This window comes from Syngnathus acus, chromosome 12 (genome assembly GCF_901709675.1).
Source record: "Syngnathus acus chromosome 12, fSynAcu1.2, whole genome shotgun sequence".
Lineage (NCBI taxonomy): Eukaryota > Metazoa > Chordata > Actinopteri > Syngnathiformes > Syngnathidae > Syngnathus > Syngnathus acus.
This window is the reverse complement of record NC_051097.1, coordinates 1,710,671-1,733,912: the sequence shown is the minus strand read 5'-3', so window position 1 is coordinate 1,733,912 and position 23,242 is coordinate 1,710,671. Positions and strand designations below refer to the sequence as shown.

The 23,242-nt window shown below is 43.9% G+C and overlaps 1 protein-coding gene and 1 long non-coding RNA gene across 2 annotated transcripts; one reads left to right on the top strand and one right to left on the bottom strand.

Moving 5' to 3' along the window:
- Nucleotides 1–724: 724 nt before the first annotated feature.
- On the bottom strand, nucleotides 725–21,603 carry LOC119131453. Its single transcript, XR_005099665.1, has 3 exons — nucleotides 20,855–21,603; nucleotides 7,051–7,054; nucleotides 725–736 (listed from the first exon to the last, which is right to left on the bottom strand). It is a non-coding gene; the product is annotated as an uncharacterized LOC119131453 (long non-coding RNA).
- macir (macrophage immunometabolism regulator) lies at nucleotides 10,021–13,248 on the top strand. The gene is made up of 2 exons (XM_037265907.1): nucleotides 10,021–10,283; nucleotides 11,966–13,248. Exon 2 carries the CDS (start codon nucleotides 11,976–11,978, stop codon nucleotides 12,615–12,617), a length of 642 nt encoding a protein of 213 aa, XP_037121802.1. The 5' UTR covers nucleotides 10,021–10,283; nucleotides 11,966–11,975; the 3' UTR covers nucleotides 12,618–13,248.
- Nucleotides 21,604–23,242: the final 1,639 nt, after the last annotated feature.

The window sequence follows — 23,242 nt, the reverse complement described above, 5'->3', positions numbered from 1 at the left end:
AGTCTCTCCCAGATGACCGAGCTTCTCACCCTATCTCTAAGGGAGAGCCCGGACACCCTGCAGAGGAAACTCATTTCGGCCGCTTGTATCCAGGATCTTGTTCTTTCGATCACAACCCATAGCGCGTGACCATAGGTGAGGGTAGGAACGTAGACCGACCGGTAAATTGAGAGTTTTGCCTTTTGGCTCAGCTCTCTCTTCACCACGATGGACCGGTGAAGAGTCCGCATTACAGGACAGCCCCACAACATCCAGAGCCTTTAAGAACTCCGGGCGGATCTCATCCACCCTTGGGGCCTTGCCTCCGAGGAGTTTAACTACCTCAGAGACTTCGACCCCAGAGATTGGAGAGTCCACCTCAGAGTCTCCAGGCCTTGCTTCCACAATGGAAGGCGTGTTGGTGGAATTGAGGAGGTATTCGAAGTATTCTCCCCACCGACTCACGACGTCCCGAGTCGAGGTCAGCCGCACACCATCTCCACTGTAAACGGTGTTGACGGTGCACTGCTTCCCCCTCCTGAAACGACGGATGGTGGACCAGAATTCCCTCAAAGTCATCCGGAAGTAATTCTCCATGGCCTCACCAAACTCTTCCCACGGCCGGGTTTTTGCCTCAGCATGCTTATGCTGCGTTCCGCTTGGCCATCCGGTACCTGCCGGTACACCCTTATGCTTGAACATGGTGTTCATTATGGAAAATCCAAGTCAAGCACAGAAGTCCAATAATAGAACGCCGCTCGGGTTCTGATCGTGGGTGGGGGTCGTTCCTCCCAATCACGCCCCTCCAGGTCTCACTGTCATTGCCCACGTGAGCATTGACGTCACCCAGCAGAACGATGGAGTAAAGAAGGAGCGCTCTCCAGCACTTCCTCCAAGGACTCCAAAAAGGGTGGGTACTCTAAGCTGCTGTTTGGTGCATAGACACAAACAGTCAGGACCCATCCCCTCCACCCGAAGGCGGAGGGAGGCTACCCTCTCTTTCACTGGGGTGAACCCCAATGCGCAGGCGCCCAGTCGGGGGACAATAAGTATGCATACATCTGCTCGATGCCTCTCACTGCGGTCAATTCCAGAGTCCAGCCCCTCTCAAGAGGGCTTGTACCAGACCCAAACTGTGTGTGGAGGCAAGTCTAGTCGGAACCTTTCGGCCTCGGACACTAGCTTGGGCTCCTTCTGTGCCAGAAAGGTGACATTCCATGTCCCAAGAGCCAGCTTCTACAGCCGGGGATTGGACCGCCTTTGGCCTCCGCCCAGCTCACTTTGCACCCGACCCCTTTGGCCCTCCCACAGGTGGTGAGCCCATGGAAACGGGTAACCATGTTTCCATTTCGGGCAGTGCCTGGCCGGGCCCCATGTGGAGTCAAGCCCCAAAAAAATTCAACATGTTGAATATCCGGGCGGCACGGTTTATATATACCGTGATTTTCCATGCATAATGCGCAAAATTTAACTAATTTATTGTCCTAAAATCTGGGGTGCGCATTATGCATGGGTACAACAATTTTTGAAGAAAATCTCCCTCGAAATCAAACTTGAAATCACACCTTTCTTCTTGTTTGTTGTCAATCGCGCATCGCATTCAGCCATCCTGCCCAACACAGTCGGTAAAATTCATAATTGACGACACATCGTTTGATGCGATGGTGCAATCCTTGATGGTGTGTTATTGTCAAATATAGTTTGTTTTTTAATCTCCATCGCAGACCGGATATCATACGGAGGCCGCCATGACAGTATGCGCAGAACGGATGCGCAAGACACGTCAGCTATATAAAGAGCGAGACTTCAGTTCTCTACCTATTAGTTTCAATTCACAGTTTAATTAGCAGTTTCAATCAGCAAATAACAAAATTCGTATTACAGGTAATATTTTATTTCACAACACTTTGCCTTGTTCCTTTCTTCTCTGCTGTTCACTTCAAACATGCTCCATACGAACACAATGCTCTCGTATCAGACGCTTGCTCGATCACCTGCTCGTTTGCTGTCACAATGTACCCTACACAAATCCGAAACATTTCTCCGCTATCGAGTTTGCTAGCGCATGCGCAATGATACTGACCGGCAGAATAACATCCGGTTGTTCCCAAAGATGATCTTTTTTCTGAAATAATTTTACGTTTACGGACTTAAGTAAGAGTCAAAATTTGGGTGCGTATTATATGTACATGGGTACAGGCTTTTTTCCAGCATCGACATGCCATTTTTAGGGTGCGTATTATGCACGGGGGCGTATTTTGCATGGAAAATCACGGTACACTCCGGTTTCCTCCCACATTCCAAAAACATGCATGGTAGGCTGATTGAGCACTCTAAATTGCCCCTTGGTGTGAGTGCGAGTGCAGATGGTTATCCGTCTCTGTGTACCTTGCGATTGGCTGGCAACCTGTTCAGGGTGTCCCCCGCCTACTGCCCAATGACGGCTGGGATAGGCTCCAGCACGCCCGCGATCCCTGTGGGGACAAGCAGTATAGAAGATGGATGGATGGATGGATGGATGGATGGATGGATGGATGGATGGATGGATGGATAGATGGATGGATGGATGGATGGATGGATGGATAGATGGATAGATAGATAGATAGATAGATAGATAGATAGATAGATAGATAGATAGATAGATAGATAGATAGATAGATAGATAGATAGATAGATAGATAGATAGATAGATAGATAGATAGATAGATAGATAGATAGATGGATGGATGGATGGATACAGTGCCTTGCGAAAGTATTCTAGATAGATAGATACAGTGCCTTGCGAAAGTATTCGGCCCCCTTGAACCTTTCAACATTTCCGGCTTCAAACATAAAGATATAAAAGTTAAATTTTTTGTCAAGAATCAACAACAAGTGGGACACAATCGTGAAGTGGAACAAAATTTATTGGATAATTTAAACTTTTTTAACAAATAAAAAACTGAAAAGTGGGGCGTGCAATATTATTCGGCCCCCTTGCACTAATACTTTGTAGCGCCACCTTTTGCTGCAATCACAGCTGCAAGTCGCTTGGGGTATGTCTCTATCAGTTTTGCACATCGAGAGACTGGAATTCTTGCCCATTCTTCCTTGCAAAACAGCTCGAACTCAGTGAGGTTGGATGGAGAGCGTTTGTGAACAGCAGTCTTCAGCTCTTTCCACAGATTCTCGATTGGATTCAGGTCTGGACTTTGACTTGGCCATTCTAACACCTGGATACGTCTATTTGTGAACAATTCCATTGTAGATTTGGCTTTATGTTTTGGATCATTGTCCTGTTGGAAGATAAATCTCCGTCCCAGTCTCAGGTCTTTTGCAGACTCCAACAGGTTTTCTTCCAGAATGGTCCTGTATTTGGCTCCATCCATCTTCCCATCAATTTTAGCCATCTTCCCTGTCCCTGCTGAAGAAAAGCAGGCCCAAACCATGATGTTGCCACCACCATGTTTGACAGTGGGGATGGTGTGTTCAGGGTGATGAGCTGTGTTGCTTTTACGCCAAACATATCGTTTTGCATTGTGGCCAAAAGGTTCGATTTTGGTTTCATCTGACCAGAGCACCTTCTTCCACATGTTTGGTGTGTCTCCCAGGTGGCTTGTGGCAAACTTTAAACGAGACTTTTTATGGATATCTTTGAGAAATGGCTTTCTTCTTGCCACTCTTCCATAAAGGCCAGATTTGTGCAGTGCATGACTGATTGTTGTCCTATGGACAGACTCTCCCACCTCAGCTGTAGTTATCTGCAGTTCATCCAGAGTGATCATGGGCCTCTTGGCTGCATCTCTGATCAGTCTTCTCCTTGTTTGAGATGAAAGTTTGGAGGGACGGCCCGGTCTTGGTAGATTTGCAGTGGTCTGATACTCCTTCCATTTCAATATAATTGCTTGCACAGTGCTCCTTGAGATGTTTAAAGCTTGGGAAATCTTTTTGTATCCAAATCCGGCTTTAAACTTCTCCACAACAGTATCTCGGACCTGCCTGGTGTGTTCCTTTGTCTTCATGGTTCTCTCTGCGCTTTAAACAGAACCCTGAGACTATCAAAGAGCAGGTGCATTTATATGGAGACTTGATTACACACAGGTGCATTCTATTTATCATCATCAGTCATTTAGGACAACATTGGATCATTCAAAGATCCTCACTGAACTTCTGGAGTGAGTTTGCTGCACTGAAAGTAAAGGGGCCGAATAATATTGCACGCCCCACTTTTCAGTTTTTTATTTGTTAAAAAAGTTTAAATTATCCAATAAATTTCGTTCCACTTCACGATTGTGTCCCACTTGTTGATTCTTGACAAAAAATAAAATTTTTATATCTTTATGTTTGAAGCCTGAAATGTGGCGAAATGTTGAAAAGTTCAAGGGGGCCGAATACTTTCGCAAGGCACTGTAAGAGTCAAAATTTGGGTGCTTATTAGCATGGGTACAGGCTTTTTTCCAGCATCGACATGCCATTTTTAGGGTGGGTATTATGCATGGGGGCGCATTATGCATGGAAAAACACGGTAAATAAGCACCGACAATTATATTTAAAAGTTAATAAAATGGATTATATGCAACTCCTGAGGGGGGTTCAACTCAGGGGTTGAATGACTTCAGATTTACTTGAGACATGGGCAATTGTAGACTGCCTTGCAACCACAATTGTGCGTCCATTGGTGATTCGCGCCCCCAACCAGGCCACCTACGATATTTCAAAGTTAGGTTTCAACTAAGGCTTACGGTGTCAAAGTATAAATTATCCAATAAATTTCGTTCCACTTCACGATTGTGTCCCACTTGTTGTTGATTCTTGACAAAAAATTAAACTTTTATATCTTTATGTTTGAAGCCTGAAATGTGGCGAAATGTTGAAAGGTTCAAAGGGGCCGAATACTTTCGCAAGGCACTGTAGATAGATGGATGGATGGATGGATGGATAGATAGATAGATAGATAGATAGATAGATAGATAGATAGATAGATAGATAGATAGATAGATAGATAGATAGATAGATAGATAGATGGATGGATGGATGGATGGATGGATGGATGGATGGATGGATGGATGGATGGATGGATGGATGGATGGATGGATGGATGGATGGATGGATGGACGGAGAGAGAGAGAGAATGAGAGAGAGAGAGAATGAGAGAGAGAGAGCGATAGATAGATACAGTATGTACACACATACACACTCAAACACACACACACACACACACACACACACACACACACATACACACAGTGGAGCAAAAAAGTATTTAGTCAGCAACCAATTGTGCAAGTTCTCCCACTTCCAAGATGAGAGATGCCTGTAATTATAGGTACACTTCAACTATGAGAGACAAAAGGAAAAAAAAAATCCGGAAAATCACATTGTCTGATTTTTAGGGAATTTATTTGCGAATTATGGTGGAAAATGAGTATTTGGTCAATAACAAAAGTTCATATTAATACTTTGTTATATACTCTTTGTTGGCAATGACAGAGGTCAAACATTTTCTGTAAGTCTTCACAAGGTTTTCACACACCGTTGCTGGTATTTTGGCCCATTCCTCCATGCAGATCTCCTCGAGAGCTGTCGCTGGGCAACACGGACTTTCAACTCCCTCAAACGATTTTCTATAGGGTTGAGATCTGGAGACTGGCTAGGCCACTCCAAGACCTTGAAATGCTTCTTACGAAGCCACTCCTTTGTTGCCCAGGGGGTGTGTTTGGCATCATTGTCATGCTGAAAGACCCAGCCACGTTTCATCTTCAATGCAAGGGCATCCATGGAAGTTGGTTTTCACTCAAAATCTCACGATACACGACCCCATTCATTCTTTCCTTTAGACCAGGGGTCCCCAAACTTTTTCCTGTGAGGGCCACATAACTTTTCCCTTCTCTGATGGGGGGCCGGTGTCAGTTTGTAACAGAAAAAGTGTGACGATCGTAGGGGAGCTTAAAAAATGTATTGTTTTCCAGAAAGCCACATATAACCAAATAACGGTTATTTAATAACCCTTTCCAGGTTCTTTACAGAAAAAAAGTCAGGAAACAAATAATAACACTATTAATGAAATAAATAACTAAATAGCCCTCTCTGAGTTCTTCACAGAAAAAACAGGAAATAAATAATAACTAAATAACTCTCTCTGGGTTCCTCATAGAAAAAGAAGCCATGGAACATTAACTTTCTGTTGTGCCATGCACAATCTTAACAGATAAAAGTTCAGCTCAGTTGTCAGAGCAGAATCTCTCTGACACATATGAGCAGTCTCTTAAAGTTCTTGTGTTCCTTCCTTATAATCCTTTTGTAGGTTCCAGTAGGCTTGTAGACACCGCTGTCTTTTTTGTTAAAGTTTGCTAGTGCGTCATAGTCTGGAGTAAAATCTGTTGTGGCAATTCTTAGGCGAGATCCGAGGTGTTGGTCCGTTTACCTCGATCTGTGACGGTTTGATGTTGACGTTCATGTGGCTGAACGTCACGTCGCGTACGTCGAGCCAAATTGGCCACTCTCTTTTAAACGCTCGGCACTGTGTCCACCTTGCTTTTCCTTGGGCGACTCATTTTAATGGAAGGATTCCAGGGGAAGGTTTGTGGGTGGCTTTAGCGCAAAACTGCATCTGAAAGCTCAGCGCGCGAATTACAAGAATGCTGTCGTCACAGCCCACGCTCTAAATTCGGGACTGATACAAATAGAGCGCGAGTGCGCCATGTCCGTACTACTGAGTACGTACGTACACGCACTTGTGAGTGTGCACCGAGCTTTCTGACACGGCTTCCGGTAGTAAATGCGCAGGCGAGCGCTTCCCCATCTACTGGGGAAACGCAGTCATTGCAGGCAAAATGACCAAAAAAAAAAAGTTTAATAATACAATTTGTTCAGGGTTGGCGGGCCGGATTAAACGGTCCCGTGGGCCGTATCCGGCCCGCGGGCCGTAGTTTGGTGACCCCTGCTTTAGACGGATCAGCCGAAAGTTTCCAAATAAAAAGCATCTTTCTGAATGAAATTGAGTTCTACTTAACAGTTTCCTGCAAGACAGGAAATGCATTCGTACATCCTAACCGGGAGAAATATGTCACTTGATTTCCTGTTTTCTGACACACGGCTGTAATTTGAACAAGATTCCCTTTTTCGCGGTTATAAAATTATAGTAGCCGAAATTATAAAAACACTGTGCAAACTTTCGGCGGTTGGCAAAGAACAAAATTATCGCCACCTATCGGTTAGGAGTGTGGACCAGAATAGCCATACAGTATTAAATAACATAACAGTAGCGTTCAAATAAACAAACGTGACATTCAGTGCATACTCAGAGTACCACTAAAAAATACCAAATTCAATGGAAAATAACAATTTAACTGATTATTGGAAATAATGAAATATTCGATCTCGTAATACATTCTAAAACAATTTGGTAGTGATAGCCCTATTACCAATTGCTCCTAGGCGCATGTGTCCTTCCTTGCCAAGTCCACCCAAAAATCCCCCCAAAAAAACAGCCAGGAAAAACAGAACATGACCTCCAGCCGAATATCAGACATAGTCGCCGAGATGTTCCCACGGTGGTCAGTGTCTTTCATAAATATAGATTCTTCTTCCAACTTTACCCTCAGGAACATGAGTGTGAAATAAGTCGGCCATTTTCTTGTAGTTATTGTCCCGCAGAAACAGAGAGATCTCCTACAATATGAAATGCATTGGGTCATTTGTCCGCTTGAGCTTTCTATAAGCCGACAGATGCAACGCCACGTTTACCTTCTCCAAGACGTTAAAGAGAACCAAGTGCGTCGGCTGTGACTGCGCCTGTGGAAAGGAAGTCCGAGCCACAGAAGCGGATCATCGTAGAACCTGTCCGCTTCGTCCACGTGGCCAACTCGGCCGAGATCAGGCGGGCACTCAAGAAATGCCGTCTTTAGTGGGCAGTGGACGTGGCTGCAAGGCGACAGAAAACTTTCAACACTCTGTTCTACGGGGCGTATGACAGAAACATCCTAACTTGAGAATCTTATCTGTCTAGTTGCCGTGGCAATGGCACTTTTGGACCGAAAAGCGTGTTACAGAACAGCGTTTCCTAACTTGGTTTGCTATTTCAAGATAAGAAAAGTGTATTACAGAAGCATCCTAACTTCGAAAAATCTTAAATAAATTGTCCTAACTTTAGGATAACCCCCCTTGCTGTCCTAAGTGGTGTTTTGGGGGGATGAGCACAAGGACAGACAGGCCTCAATAATGTATCAGCTCAAAGGATAGGCCTATATTGTTGCAGTAGTCCAGTGCTTCTCAAATAGTGGGGCGCGCCCCCCAAGGGGGGCGCGGTGCAATACCTGGGGGGGCGCGTGTGACCCTGGGGAACAGGCTTTTTTTTTGGCAGTACTAGAATAAAGTGTAATTGCGCATTTACTACAGTAGGCGGCAGTGGCGCTCTCATTGTTACTTCTGAATATAAATAAGTTATTATTTTTTTAGTTTTTGTAGTTTATTAGTTATTATAATTATTAAATATTTTTTATTGATTTGATTTAATTTTGCAATGGTACAATTAGTTGGTCAAACATGTTTACAGTTCAAACAAGGATTTATTTATTCTTAATTTCAGGCATTGATGCACTTAAAATCTTTTCTGTTGCAGACTTAAAACACGATTTGATAAAGTTATTCTTTGTAAGTTTGACCATATGTCTTTCTTTTTTTCTTTAATGTTAATAAGGATAAAATGTTATGCAGAGATGGATAGTCACGGTGGGGAGTGGGGGGCGCGAATAGTTTTCTTCTTGCTAGGGGGGGCGTAACAGAAAATAATTGAGAAGCACTGCAGTAGTCAGACATACCAAACACAAAACACTGTTCTTGAGACAACGCATACCTTTAAAAAGGCCAAACCATCAGAAAATTGGCACAAAATGTTGAGTGAACCCACTCTATTAGATAGGAAGTGAACCCTTCCGTGAATTAAATAGAACATCTGCAATAATTGAGCCCCCTTAAAAAGCATTACAGTGTAATGCTCAAACTCATTTTTTTCACGGGCCGCATTGTAGTCATAGCTTCTTTCGGAGGGCCATTATGATTGTCAACCCAAATAAATGTATGAGCACCTCATATTATATACAGTAAAAGCTACAAAACAAACTAACAAATAACTCGTTTTCAAATCAGACGAGTAAAAACTGGTCAAATATAAAAAAAAAAGATGTTATTAAAAGCGAAGACAATTTCCATTTCTAGAAATGACACGAATTTGATGCACAATTTGTCTTCGTGGGCCACATAAAACGATGTGGCGGGCCGTTTCCGGCCCCCGGGCCTTGAGTTTGACACCTGTGCTTTACACTGTACTGTAATTGCCAAGAGATGCCACAGGGTGGCGCCAAAAGCTACCAAAGTGTCACATTTGAATAGCTACACCGGATGAAAATGATGAAGCATCACTTCAAAACCTAACCGGCAAAACTCACACTAGAGGCCACCTTCGACATTACCCAAAGTTGAAACCTTGACCACTTTTGAAGGCATACACAAGGAACCGACCAGTGTTGTTAAAGCTTTATTGCAGGTGAGTACTGACGCATCCAATCCAACTTTATGTAGATAGCACTTTGGAAACAACACAGATGACCAAAGTGCTGTTCACAAACGGAAGGGAAAAAGCACAAATGGACAAAAACAATAAAAGGAGACATAAAAATGAAACATAACAAGAGACAACTTAAGCCGATTTAAAAGTCGGTGAGAATAAATGAGTTTTCAGCAGTGACTCAAAAACAGAAAGTCAATTGGCCTGTCTGATGTTCAAGGGAGAGCATTCCACAATTTTGGCACGGCGACTGAAAAGGCCCGATCAGCGTTCAGCTTCCTCTTGCCACAAGTAGAGATACATCTGGCACCAGCAAACAAATTAGTGCTGACGGACGTGCCAAACCATATATCTTTCAAAGCAAACAGGGGAATCCATCCATCCATCCATCCGCCCGCCCGTCCGTCCGTCCGTCCACCCTTCCATCCATCCATCCATCCATCCATCGCCGGGCACACAGAGACGAACATCTATCCGCACTCGCCGGGCACACAGAGACGAACATCTATCCGCACTCGCACTCACCGTATACATTATTTCATTATTTATATCATCTGTACGCATGTTATTAGTGGAAACTTTACACTTATAACATGCGTTATTTACACTGTAAAGGATCGACTCCCAGCATTTTCTTCCTCACGTTTGGAGCTTTGTTGTGACGAATCCAAACAGGAAGTGCTCCTCCTGTTGCGGGTGACTGCGGGAGCGAAGGCCAGAGAGAGGGAGAGGCTGAATCCTACTTGCTGCTGTCAAACAGGTTTGTGCTTAATTTTTTTCATTTTTTTTTTTTTGTCAGTTTGTCGCGTCTCTTTTGCTCACGTATGACACTGTGAATTAGGAAGAAGATCAAATAACTAAAATGAGAGGAATTGAGTTTATTGCTATCGTGAAACGTGCTTAAATCCGGTTCCGCTCTTATTCTACACTGCACTTGCATTACATAATTACATTTACAAACCCATCAATGCGTAGCGGTTATTGATAATTCGCCAGGTTTGGTATGATTTTTATGTTCTGCGGCTTCACCGATTCGTTCACCAGGCCATATATTTGTCCGACAGTACGTACAACAATAAACGTGTTGTGTCGCCCTGCAATCGGATCTAATGGTACTGTGTTCTGGTGTAATTTACACAATGATTATTATTGAAGTCTAGTCATTAAATTGTATGGTCTTCTATTTTGACGGGTTTGCCCCTGTCCAATTGCCGACGTCGCCGCGCCATTGCTTGCCTCTGCAGTGAGTAGCCCTTCTCTCTCTCCCCCTCTGGTTTAGGCTGGTTTTCAACAATGTAACCGTGGCAGTGCAGCAATGCCAACAGCCCACCGGGTGCTGACTGCTTTTATATCAAGTTCTTGACCTTAACAGATCACTATTTTTGTTTATGGTCAATTCAACTGAATTTCTTAGCGTTATATTACAAGGCTAAACCAGAAGAAAAGAAGTGTGGGTGAGCTGGTTAATATATATTTTACACACAAATGCCATTATACACACAATAATGCAGCCTAGTCTATATGCAATTTGGGGACAACATCTGTCGTCTAATGCAGTGTTGCAAGCACATATATTGAAAAGCTCTCACATCACAACACTAACCAAAAATGTCATCTGTGGTTACACAGGTTAAAAAAGGGGCAGTTTGATTTTTCAATGTTCAGTCATTTATTTTAAAAACCTACAATCAATTTCAGTAATATGCAAAAACATGTCAATGTACGTTTTTATATATTATATAATTGCAGGTCTAGTAAAATCTCATTACTCTGCATTGAAATTGAGAACCAAAAATTTTAAACGTTATTAATTCTGGAGGCGGCTCGGTGGCGCACTGGGTAGCACGTCCGCCTCACAGTTAGGAGGGTGCGGGTTCGATTCTTCCCTGTGTGGAGTTTGCATGTTCTCCCCGGGCCCGCGTGGGTTTTCTCCGGGCACTGCGGTTTCCTCCCACATCCCAAAAACATGCTTGGTAGGCCGATTGAGCACTCCAAATTGTCCCTAGGTGTGAGTGCGAGTGCGAATGTTTGTATGTCTCTGTGTGCCCTGCGATTGGCTGGCAACCGGTTCAGGGTGTCCCCCGCCTACTGCCCGATGACGGCTGGGATAGGCTCCAGCACACCCGCGACCCCCGTGGGGACTAAGCGGTACAGAAAATGGATGGATGGATGGATGGATGGATGGATGGATGGATGGATGGATGGATGGATTAATTCTGGAGAAACGTGTTGTTGGTGCCAGTTCCAATATTGTAATGATATTTATGTATGGTATCTAAATTCGAATATTAAATACCAAACCCTTACTACACTACAACTACGACACTTTGACAAAGCTGCAGGAATGTTCCATTTTTTCATTGCCGTTCTCATGTAAAATTACCCGCAGTCTAGTTTCCTGAATGTCAATTTTTTTTGTTTCTCTTTCATCCAATATTACAGGTCTCTAACCATGGAAGTGGATCTCAGTGGAGTGTCGAGGGCTCATGTTTCCATTCTACCTTCAGCTGAGATCAAAGCTACGTTGAAAGCGGAAGCAGAAAGACCTCGTTGCGCCAGCACGCCATGCTCCCCCATCAGAGGTACTGTAGCAGGATACCAGATCCTCCACATGGACTCAAACTATCTAGTGGGCTTCACAACTGGTGAGGAGCTGCTCAAACTGGCCCACAAATGGTCGGAAAACTCCCCTGAAAAGAGTTTGTTATCAGAGGCTGTGGCCAGTCCCATCCAGACGAGTGTCGCTAAATCTTTAGATGTGGGAATCCATCGGTCGTCAAGGATCTTTAAGGCCAAAAATCGCTACTACCAGCCTTACGACATTCCTGCTGCTAATGGTCGGAGAAGGCGGCGCATGCCCAGCTCGAGTGACACCTTCCTCAGGTCTATGACTACAGGAGAACATGGCAGGGGTGTGCACGCACCGCTGCCCCTGTGTCGGCTTAAAGGGAAGAGGACCCAGTCCAAGTCTTTGGACTACCTTAACCTTGACAAAATCACTATCAAAGAGTCATCAGACACAGAGGTGTTACAGTACCAACTGCAGCACCTCACCCTGCGGGGAGAGCGCATGTTCACTAGAAATAAAACTTAAAGGCACAGAAGATGACATCATTTAGACGTCTTTCACACTGGTAGTGGGATATGGGTGCTATTTCCAGCTCAGTTTCTGTGCGCTCAGATGAGAAACAGTTCTTTAATAAGACGGCCTGATAATTGTGCTCTCTTATTAACTGGGATTAAACCCTGCACTGAAAAAGTAACGTTGAAGAGAAGCCTTTTAGTACTCGCACTGTATTGAGATAATGGGGGTCAAAATGTGAATGATATCTTAGCAATAACTGGTTTACTTACTGTATTTATTACAGCTGATACATGCACATATCACAGTGTATCAGCTTTAAATTACAATCATGCCAGTTTTACTGCCTAATGTCATCTATAAAACTTGTTTAATGTGTGATCTTTGTTTTGATATGACTCCTGGGACTACTGTAAAATTAACATGACAAACCACATCTGTTCTATTTGTTTTAGATACTTTGTCTATTTAATCGTGTCATTTAATAATTGTGTTTTTAAATTGATTCCCCCAAAGATGTTTAAAGGTTTTGTGCTACACTATACAGAATTCAACTAACCACTGCTTGAATGTTGTGTGTTAAAAAAGCCTGTTCATCCTCAAACAGATAATAATCAAAATAAATGAATTTGTAATAAAACTAGATAGTATAAATTATTACTGACATAATTGAGCATTTAACACTTTACTGGTGATAAACCAGAGGTGGGCGCATCAGTAAATTTTGCCGGTGCGTCATTCGCAACAGAGTTACCCATTCGTTATCGTAAATCCGTCAATTCAAGCCAAGTGAATTTGTTATCATCAGTCACTATTTAGGGCTGTCAGACCTTTTTGTTTGCCAGCATCGCATCGGCAACAGCCAATCGGTGTTGAGAACGACATACTAGTTACTTGTGACTATTTGGACGCATTTGCAGCATGAGCAGTAAAGAACCACGCCTTGTAGTGTGTCTCAAAGTATATATAATATATTTGCTACAATCCGTCCATCCATCCATTTTCAACACTGCTTCTAAAAATTACCAATTTAAATCAGATTGCTGAATCCTCACTTGAGCCTCAGCTGAGCTTTAAACTCGTTGCACTTATCAAATATTGTGATAACACCCCGTCATTCTACACAGTAAAGACAGATATGACAGTGAAATTTCATAGTACGAATTGAACAGGTCAGATTGGACCAATTTTACATGCTAGAGATAAGTTAGGCGTATTTATGTGGAAAACCACTTTACATCTGTTTAGTACTTGACGCTTTGCTTGCATATACAGTGGGGAGAACAAGTATTTGATACGCTGCTGATTTTTCAGATTTTCCCTCTTGCAAAGCATGTAGAACTCTGTAATTTCTATCATAGGCACTCTTCAACTGTGAGTGATGGAATCTAAAACAAAAATCCAGAAAATCACATTGTATGATTTTTAAACAATTAATTTCCATTTTATTGCAGGAAATAAGTATTTGATACATCAGAAAAACAGAACTTAATATTTGGTGCAGAAACCTTTGTTTGCAATTACAAAGATCAGACGTTTCCTGTAGTTCTTGACCAGGTTTGCACAGACCGCAGCAGGGATTTTGGCCCACTCCTCCAGACAGATCTCCTCCAGAGCCTTCAGGTTTCGGGGCTGTCGCTGGGCCACACGGACATTAAGCTCCCTCCAAAGATTCTCTATTGGATTCAGGTCTGGAGACTGGCTAGGCCACTCTAGGACCTTGAGATGTTTCCTACGGAGCCACTCCTTAGTTGGCCTGGCTGTGTGTTTTGGGTCATTGTCCGGCCGGAAAATCCAGCCGCGACCCTCGGTCTTCCTCGGTCTGGGGCGCCATGCAAGATCTCACCTTGTGGGGCATCAATGATCATGAGGAATGTGTGGAATGAGCCCAGAACTACACGGCAGGACCTGGTCAATGACCTGAATAGAGCTGGGACCACAGTCTCAAAGAAAACCATTAGTAATACACTACGCTGTCAAGGATTAAAATCCTGCAGTGCACGCAAGGTGCCATTGCTCAAGCCAACGCATGTCAAGGCCCTTCTGAAGTTTGCAAATGACCATCTGTATGATCCAGAGGAGGAATGGGAGAAGGTCATGTGGTCTGATGAGACAAAAATAGAACTTTTTGGTTGAAACTCCACTCGTCGTGTTTGGAGGAAGAAGAATGATGAGTACAACCCCAAGAACACCATCCCAACTATGAAGCATGGCGGTGGAAACATCATTCTTTGGGGATGCTTTTCTGCAAAGGGAACAGGACGACTGCACCGTAGACAGATGGATGGGGCCATGTATTGAGCGATCTTGGCCAACAACCTCCTTCCCTCAGTAAGAGCATTGAAGATGGGTCGCGGCTGGGTCTTCCAGCATGACAACGACCCAAAATACACAGCCAGGGCAACTAAGGAGTGGCTCCGTAGGAAACATCTCAAGGTCCTGGAGTGGCCTAGCCAGTCTCCAGAACTGAATCCAATAGAGAATCATTGGAGGGAGCTTAAATTCCGTGTGGCCCAGCGACAGCCCCAAAACCTGAAGGCTGCGGAGGAGATCTGTATGGAGTAGTGGACCAAAATCCCTGCTGCAGTGTGTGCAAACCTGGTCAAGAACTACAGGAAACGTCTGATCCCTGTAATTACAAACAAAGGTTTCTGCACCAAATATTAAGTTCTGTTTTTCTGATGTATCAAATACTTGTTTCCTGCAATAAAATGGAAATTAATTATTTAAAAATCATGCAATGTGATTTTCTGGATTTTTGTTTTAGAGTCCATCACTCACAGTTGAACCTATGATAGAGATTAAAGACTTCTACATGCTTTGCAAGTGGGAAAACCTGAAAAATCAGCAATGTATCAAATACTTGTTCTCCCCACTGTATGTGGGGATGTACATATATTGTATGTGCATTATTTGACACTGGCCCAGCACAGTATAAATTGTGTGTTTTTTTACGAGTGTGTTTGTTTAAAACTTACTTGTTTTCTGTCCCTGATGGCATCGCAGTCAAAAACAGTTGTGAATCTTTTTGTGTCAGCACCAGATCACACACTTTGCTGCTTTATTTAACTTTTGCAAGCCATGGACACACACAGTCCTGGAGAAATGTTTGTACACCTTTTGAGTTTTTGTTTTTCGGCACATTTTATTGTTTTGCTCTGAAATTAAAAAAATATTTTGCCCCACAACAGATCATCTCCAGTGTGGGATGTGATATGCAATATAATTCATAAAATATTCCTTTGATTAAAATAACTCATGAACATTTTATTAATTAACAAACTACAACACATTCAAAGGGTGTACAAACCTAATGGTACTGTGTACTGTATATAAACTCACCTCTTGCATCCCTCTGTTTCCATTCGCCAATCACACATGTACTGTTCACCTGATGTTAACTAATGACTGTTACAGTACTGATTAAAGCTTATTGCAATCTAAGATGACAGGGAAGCTTGTAGTCTTGGGTTTTTCCTTGATAGTAATTATTGACCTAGAAGATTTTAAAGGATTCCTTTAACAGCCTGTTAATCAGCAGTTGACAGTTGTTGATACAAAGGTGGTGTCGCTACTTCAAAAGAAGTGAAATAAAAAATAAAAAGACTGAATGCATCAGGACTATCCACAGGCTTGTTTTGGCGGTCAAGCCAGTTATGTTCACGCCCACAATGGTGCAAAACACCCATTTTAAACTACGTCAAGCTGGGTAAAACACCAAAACAAAGTCTCGCCTGTGCTCGACACTCAAAATCAGAGCCCATGGTCAGAATACAAGAATTACAAATTCAGCAAATGAACTTCAAACTCTTTAAACTCAGCAACAACCTCCTTTGAAACACAGTTTAAAAAAACATTTGCTGTAAATTATATTGAGTATTTAAGAATATTAACAAGAATAATGTAGAGAGAGAACATGCTTGCATGTTGCATGAGTGGGATCCAAGTGGAATGGTGAGGCTACGGGGAGAAGAGCTCCAAAAGGTAGAGGATTTTAAGTACTTAGGGTCAACAGTCCAGAGCAACGGAGAGTGTGGAAAAGAGGTGAAGAAGCGCATCCAAGCAGGGTGGAATGGGTGGAGAAAAGTGTCAGGGGTGATGTGTGATAAAAGAATATCAGCAAAAATGAAGGGAAAGGTGTACAAGACCAGCGATGCTGTATGGTTTAGATACAGTAGCACTGGGGAAAGGACAGAAGGCAGAGCTGGAGGTGGCAGAGATGAAGATGCTGACCCTGAGGGGAAAAGCCAAAAGGAAAAGAAGAAGAAGGAGAACATGCTTCATGCACATCAGACCAGTTAAGATTTAAGATTCAAGAATTTTTATTCGCCATGTTTGAGCGTGCCAAACAAGGAATTTGACTTTGGTACATCACAGCCTCTGTTCAACATTTAGGTGACTAACAACACTCAGGATGTGTGAAAAATGACAAATATTCTCAAACATCCCTTGATCTTAAACTCTGATCTTAAACTCCCAGGAGGGCAAGGAAAAACTCAAAACTCCAACTAGGGGAAATGAGAAACCTTGAGAAGAGACCACAGATGGGAGGATCGCTCTTCCAGGATGACCAGGCTGCAATGGATGCAGAGAGGACACATAGTACAATAGTGTAGACAATTCAAAAAAAGGTTTGGAGAGCAGGATGTTATTGCACAGCAATGACTCTGAGACTCTAAGAGTGATGTGAGCGACAGCCTGGGGGAAGAAGCTGTTTCTGTGTCTGCTGGTTTTGGCGTACAGAGCTCTATAACGCCGTCCAGAGGGGAGTAGTTCAAACAGACTGCAACCTGGGTGAGAAGGGTCTGTAGAGATGTTACTTGCACGTTTCCTAGTCCTGGACAGGTACAAGTCTTGGATAGATGGGAGGTTGATTCCAATTATCTTTTCTGCAGTCCTGATTGTCCGTTGCAGTCTGTGCTTGTCTTGTTTGGAGGCCGATCCAAACCAGACAGTGATGGAGGTGCAGATGACAGACTGGATGATGGCAGTGTAGAAGGTCTTCAGCAGCTCCCGCGGCAGGTTGAACTTCTTGAGCTGTCTCAGGAAGTACAGCCTCTGCTGGGCCTTCTTCCGGACAGAGACTATGTGGCCGGTCCATTTCAGGTCCCGAGAGATTGTGGTTCCCAGGAACTTGAAGGTGTTTGTGGAGAGAATAGTATTACTGCGGATAGTGAGGGGGAAAGTGGTGAAGGGTCTTGGCTGAAGTCCACTGTCATCTCCACGGTCTTGAGCGGGTTCAGCTCTAGGTGGTTTTGGCTGCACCAGTGGACCAGCTGCTCCACCTCTTGTCTGTACGCAGTCTCGTCACCGTCCCGGATCAGTCCGATGAGCGTGGTGTCGTCTGCATACTTCAGGAGCTTCACATCTACCACTCAGTAAGTACACACACAAACGTACGCGCGCGCACGCAAACACACGCACACACGCACACACACGTATACAGACACACACACACATCTTTTTGTACAGTTTATTAGGAAATCATACCTTACCGAATGCAATTATTATTCATACCGTATCGGCACAAAAGCTAAGCATCTAACTTATACCCTTAGATGCATGAGTGGGTCAAAAATGACCCGGTGAGGTTGGTTTTTTAAAATATCTTTGTAATTGAAAACTGTTATTTCATATTCCAGAAATTCCTCAAAAAACATGTATTTGACATCATGCTATTGACATTTTTAACTTACCTATTACCGTTTTTTATAATGCGCAAAATTTAACTAATTTATTGTCCTAAAATCTGGGGTGCGCATTATACATGGGTACAAATTTTTTTTAATTTGTTTTTTTTTTAATTTTTTTCTTTTTTTTTTTTTTTTTTTTTAAGAAAATCATGGTACAACAAAACCAACAACAGGACTGACCGACAATAGTGTGTTTGTACTGTGCTCTGGTCATTTCGTCAAAGAAGGGATAATAGTCCTCTTCTCTTCTTGACTGACAATGAATGTGATAGTTTAATACAATCAGCAAATAACAAAATGCGTATTACAGGTAATATTTTATTTCACAACACTTTGCCATGTTCCTTTCGTCTCTGCTGTTCACTTCAAACACGCTCCATACGAACGCAATGCTCTCGTATCAGACGCTTGCTCGATCACCTGCTCGTTTGCTGTCACAATGTACCCTACACAAATCCGAAACATTTGTTGCGGCTCCGAGTCACGACGAGGGGCAAGTTTTGGTTTCCAAGGGTGTTTTTATTCCTCTTCAACGTCTCTCCCATACAGAGCCGCCTTTTTCACATGTCCGCACGTCACTTTCCTCTCTTTTCATCTGATCGCGGTGGTGCCTTTACGGGCAGTCGGAGAAATCAACGCCAACAAAAAAAAAATACATCCAGCCTAGTTAAGACCATACCAAAGACTATAAAAATGGGACCCATTGCCTCCCTGCGTGTGTGACGATCATTGGGACTTAAAAAAAAAAAAAAAAAATAAATAAAATAAATTGGGTGCGTATTATACATGGGTACAGGCTTTTTTCCAGCATCAACATGCCATTTTTAGGGTGCGTATTATACATGGGGGCGCATTATACACGGAAAAAAACGGTATATATTTTCAGAAATTGTAGTTTTTGTATTACTACCCCAAGTTTCCATAAGTGGGTCAAAAATGCATTTTCTATGAAATCCAGTGGGAACCTTTGATCCTCATCAACTGTGGCTGTGGACCACACAATCTTGTAAGGGATCGGACAGTCCAGCCAAGTGCGTAGCGACAGAGACTTTATTGCGGGTGGGGGTAAGGTGGGAGTAGCTGGAGCTGGCGCTGGAGCGGCGATCTGGCTGGGGAATACAGGCTATTCTGCTGGATCTTCGAATCTTTCAAGGAAGTCAGTTTCTCGTGGACCGGAGAGCGAAGCAACATCACGGGACAGACTGACACTCGGGTCTGCGCTGGCGGCGTTGATATAGCGCTGTCCGTGAGCCTGTGGCAGGTGGCGGCGATTCCGCTGATAGGGGAGGGCGTGGTCCTGTCACAGGTGGCGCCAGTACGTGACAGAACCCCCCCCACAAGGGACGGCTCCCGACGTCCCCAGAGCACTACAACACAAAAAAAACCCAGAAGGCAGAGGAAGGCAACCCCCCGGACGACCAGGCGGGGCGGTTAGTACTCCGTTGAAACGTCCGACTCCTCGCCGGACGCAGGATTGACGGACGCGGGGGCAGAAGACTCCGGCACCAGCGGACAAGGCCGTCCCGGGCCCTCTCCCCCGGGCCCCACGACCCTCCTCGGGCGCCCGCGCCGAGGGCCCGGTTGGTCCGGGTGACAGCGATGGAACTCTGAGATGAGCGAACGGTCGAGAATCCAGCGGCTCGGAACCCAGGAGCGGTGGGCGTCGTCATAGCCCTCCCAATCCACCAGGTATTGGAAGCCACATCCGCGCCGCCGCGATCGGAGCAGGGAGCGTGTCAGGTTTAATTCACTGACTGAATAACTATTAAGAGAAAAGCATCAGCAAACAAACCACAAGTGAGACGGAATATTAGTTCTTTTCTCGCGAGGAGTGCAGTACAGACCGCTTACAACAATCTCACTACACTAAATATCTGTACGCACTCCTGCGCTTTTTATTTGGATTGGCCCTACCCACAAAATGAGATAAAGCCCCTAAAGGGGAGGGGAATAGCACGTGGGCTTTGTCTCGTAAGAAGAAAAATCACAAGGTGTTACATATTAAAAAAGGAACAGTATGATGAGGAGTATGAGTGATCAGCAACCATTCTTTGTGTCTGTGATGAAATCAGGAAACATGAGTGATCACTTGCAGGTTCATTGGGGGGTGCAAGATAGCGATGAGGCATGTTGTTGATCAGATCAAAAGGGTCTTTGTTAAAAAGGAACTGTCTTGGTAGATGTCTTCATTTTGCTGAGTTGTCCGCTGCGACCTGTCGGACCCAGCTGTAACCTCTCTCTTCTGTGGTACAGCAAGGCCAAACAGCAAGCATATATTGCAGTAATATTGCAGTAAAGCATCGATTAGAGAACGCATGATAACATATATATACATTTTTCTAACAATTCCCTCCTGTTTATCATAAGTTCTCAGAGACCATCTTATCACCTAAAAGCGGCCACTTCAAAAAGATTTTCGGCCGTAGGATCACAATTCATAAGAACAAATTTACACTCGGGAGGAGATTGAGCCTTAATATTCAATGTCAGAGTCGGGAAACAATTGGGACAAGTTTACCACAGAAGCTTCAAAGATGGAGCCATTGCTAGAAAGACAACCCTCGTCAGTCACAAAGTCGTCCCCTTGGAGCAACGGAAAAGTCTCAGCTGCTGGAGAGATAGCAGTTGTAATTAATCTGTTAATTAGAGACCGGAGACACGGAATACAACAACATCCACACAAGGTCAAAACAGCAGAAAAAACGGCAAGGGAGACTAGGACCGAGGAAACCAGGGTACGGTATTTTCCGAACACATTTAGCCAGTTGTTCCAAACCTCCGTGTTCACTACACTGTGTTCCTTCATTTTGCCATTCAAGGTCCTCAGGCCCTCAAGAGCCTGGGACAGGCTTCCATCAGCGGCAGTATTATTTGGAATAAACGTGCAGCATTGCTCCCCAAACATGGCGCAGACGCCGCCCTCTTTTGAGAGTAGCATGTCAAGGGCCATTCGGTTTTGGAAAGCCATTAGGGAAGTAGCGGCCAGTTGGGAGTGGACCGCCTTAAAACCCGCCTCGGTCCAATTTCCAAGCCTCTGCACGTTGTAATGGATGTAATTGATCCTGTCGACATTTTTGTTAAGAGTGCACCACCAACACAGGGCAGATTCAAAACCAGCTGCCATCTGATTCACCAGCTTATACTCATCCGGTACTCCTCTAGGAACACCAATGGCATCTATGTACGTTGGATCTGTCGCGCCCTGCCATTCAGCGCTTCGCTTCGTTCTTAACCAGAATTTGGGTACCATAGACTTAACAAAAGATCCCAGATCATAAGGAGTCATGGGTATCAATTGAACAGGAAGCAAAGCGCAAACTCCAGAGCTATTCAAAGGCAACCCATCATAAAGTTTGCTACTATTACACCAAAACCAAATATCACTACGAGCAATGGGCAAAAAAGGGGCGGTAACATCTATCAGGGAAGCACACATTGGTGCAGCTAGAGCACCCAGCTTCACACCGGTACCAGGCAGCTTGATGCACGTGTAAGTACCCTTAGCTACAGTGGAAGAAAAAAGGGGTTTATTTTTCGTCATGGGAGTAACTGGATAAATCCTATCCCATATAAAACAATCATGAGTAGGTGGTATGGATGAGTTCAACATTAAAACAACAGCACACTTTGGAACAACGTTTGCAGGTATAATTTTTAAAAGGGGTCTTGGTCCCATACACACGACGCAACTGGTGTTAGCCATCTTTGCGGCTTGTTCAATCATAAGAAGCCAGTTGTTCGTCTGACCACTTATTCCTGTGGAGGCCATGAAATAGCTATCTATATCAGTGAGGAGCACACTCGTGATCCTCACTCCAGCTGTTTTAGTATAATTCTTCTTCTTCAGGAATGTCCCATATATTTTTAAACTGAGGAAGCCTATAAGGTCTTCCAAAAACGATTTCGTAGGGAGTTAGCCCTGTTGTACTTGTTATATTAATGTACATTTTGACCAAGTCTAAACACTGAGTCCATGGCCGTTTGGTTTCTTCCATACATTTCTTTAGCCTGTTTTTTATAGTTCCGTTAAATCTCTCAACCAGACCTGCAGACTGCGGATGGTATGAGCAATGATTTTTTATATTTATGTGGAACATTTTCCCAATGTTCTGTACTACCTGATTAACAAAATGTTGACCATTGTCACTATAAATTGTTTCTGGAATACCATATCTTGGAATGATATCTTTGCATAAGGCTTTTGCCACTGTGAGTGCATCAGCATGTTTGGTAGGAAAAATTTCTACCCATTTAGAAAACGCATCTATTATGACCAAACAATATTCCTTTCCTTCGCTTTTATTTAATTGGATATAATCCATATGTATTGTCTGAAACGGATATATTGGAGTCGGGAACTTCCCTCTCCGAGGTCTTAAGTTACCTTGTGGATTATGTTTAGCACAGATCAAACATGCCCTACAAAATTGCTGTGAAAAACCCGCAAATCCGTATGCCGTATAAATAGCTTCAACTTGTTTTACCATACCCCCCGTCGAGACATGGGTGACCCCGTGACTCGAAATAGCAGCCCACTTGAACAAGTTCCGTGGCAAAACTGGCTTGCCCAGAGGTCACACCAAAAGGCCATCGTTGTTTTTTAGCGCCCCTCGCTTCTCCCAAGAGAGCCTTTCCTGAGAGGGGCTCTGAGACTGCATGTCAAGCAGCACATCAGAGGAAATGTGCGACATCGAACTAAAATCAGTGGAAGACGAGAGGACATGGAGCAGGCCCTCAGCGGCGGCCTTGGCAGATTTATCAGCAAAAGCATTTCCAAGTGAAACAGGATCAGTCCTGGCAGAGTGAGCAGCACACTTGCAGACAGCCACCCTAGCGGGCAATTGGACAGCGTCCAAAAGTTGAGGCAGCAACGTAGAATGGGTGACGGGCTTGCCCGTAGAAGTTATCATACCGCGGTTGCTCCATTGTTGAGCAAAAACGTGC

Bases quoted from the DNA above. Each gene is read 5' to 3' on its own strand.
- macir (XM_037265907.1), top strand. From the start codon at position 11,976: ATGGAAGTGGATCTCAGTGGAGTGTCGAGGGCTCATGTTTCCATTCTA.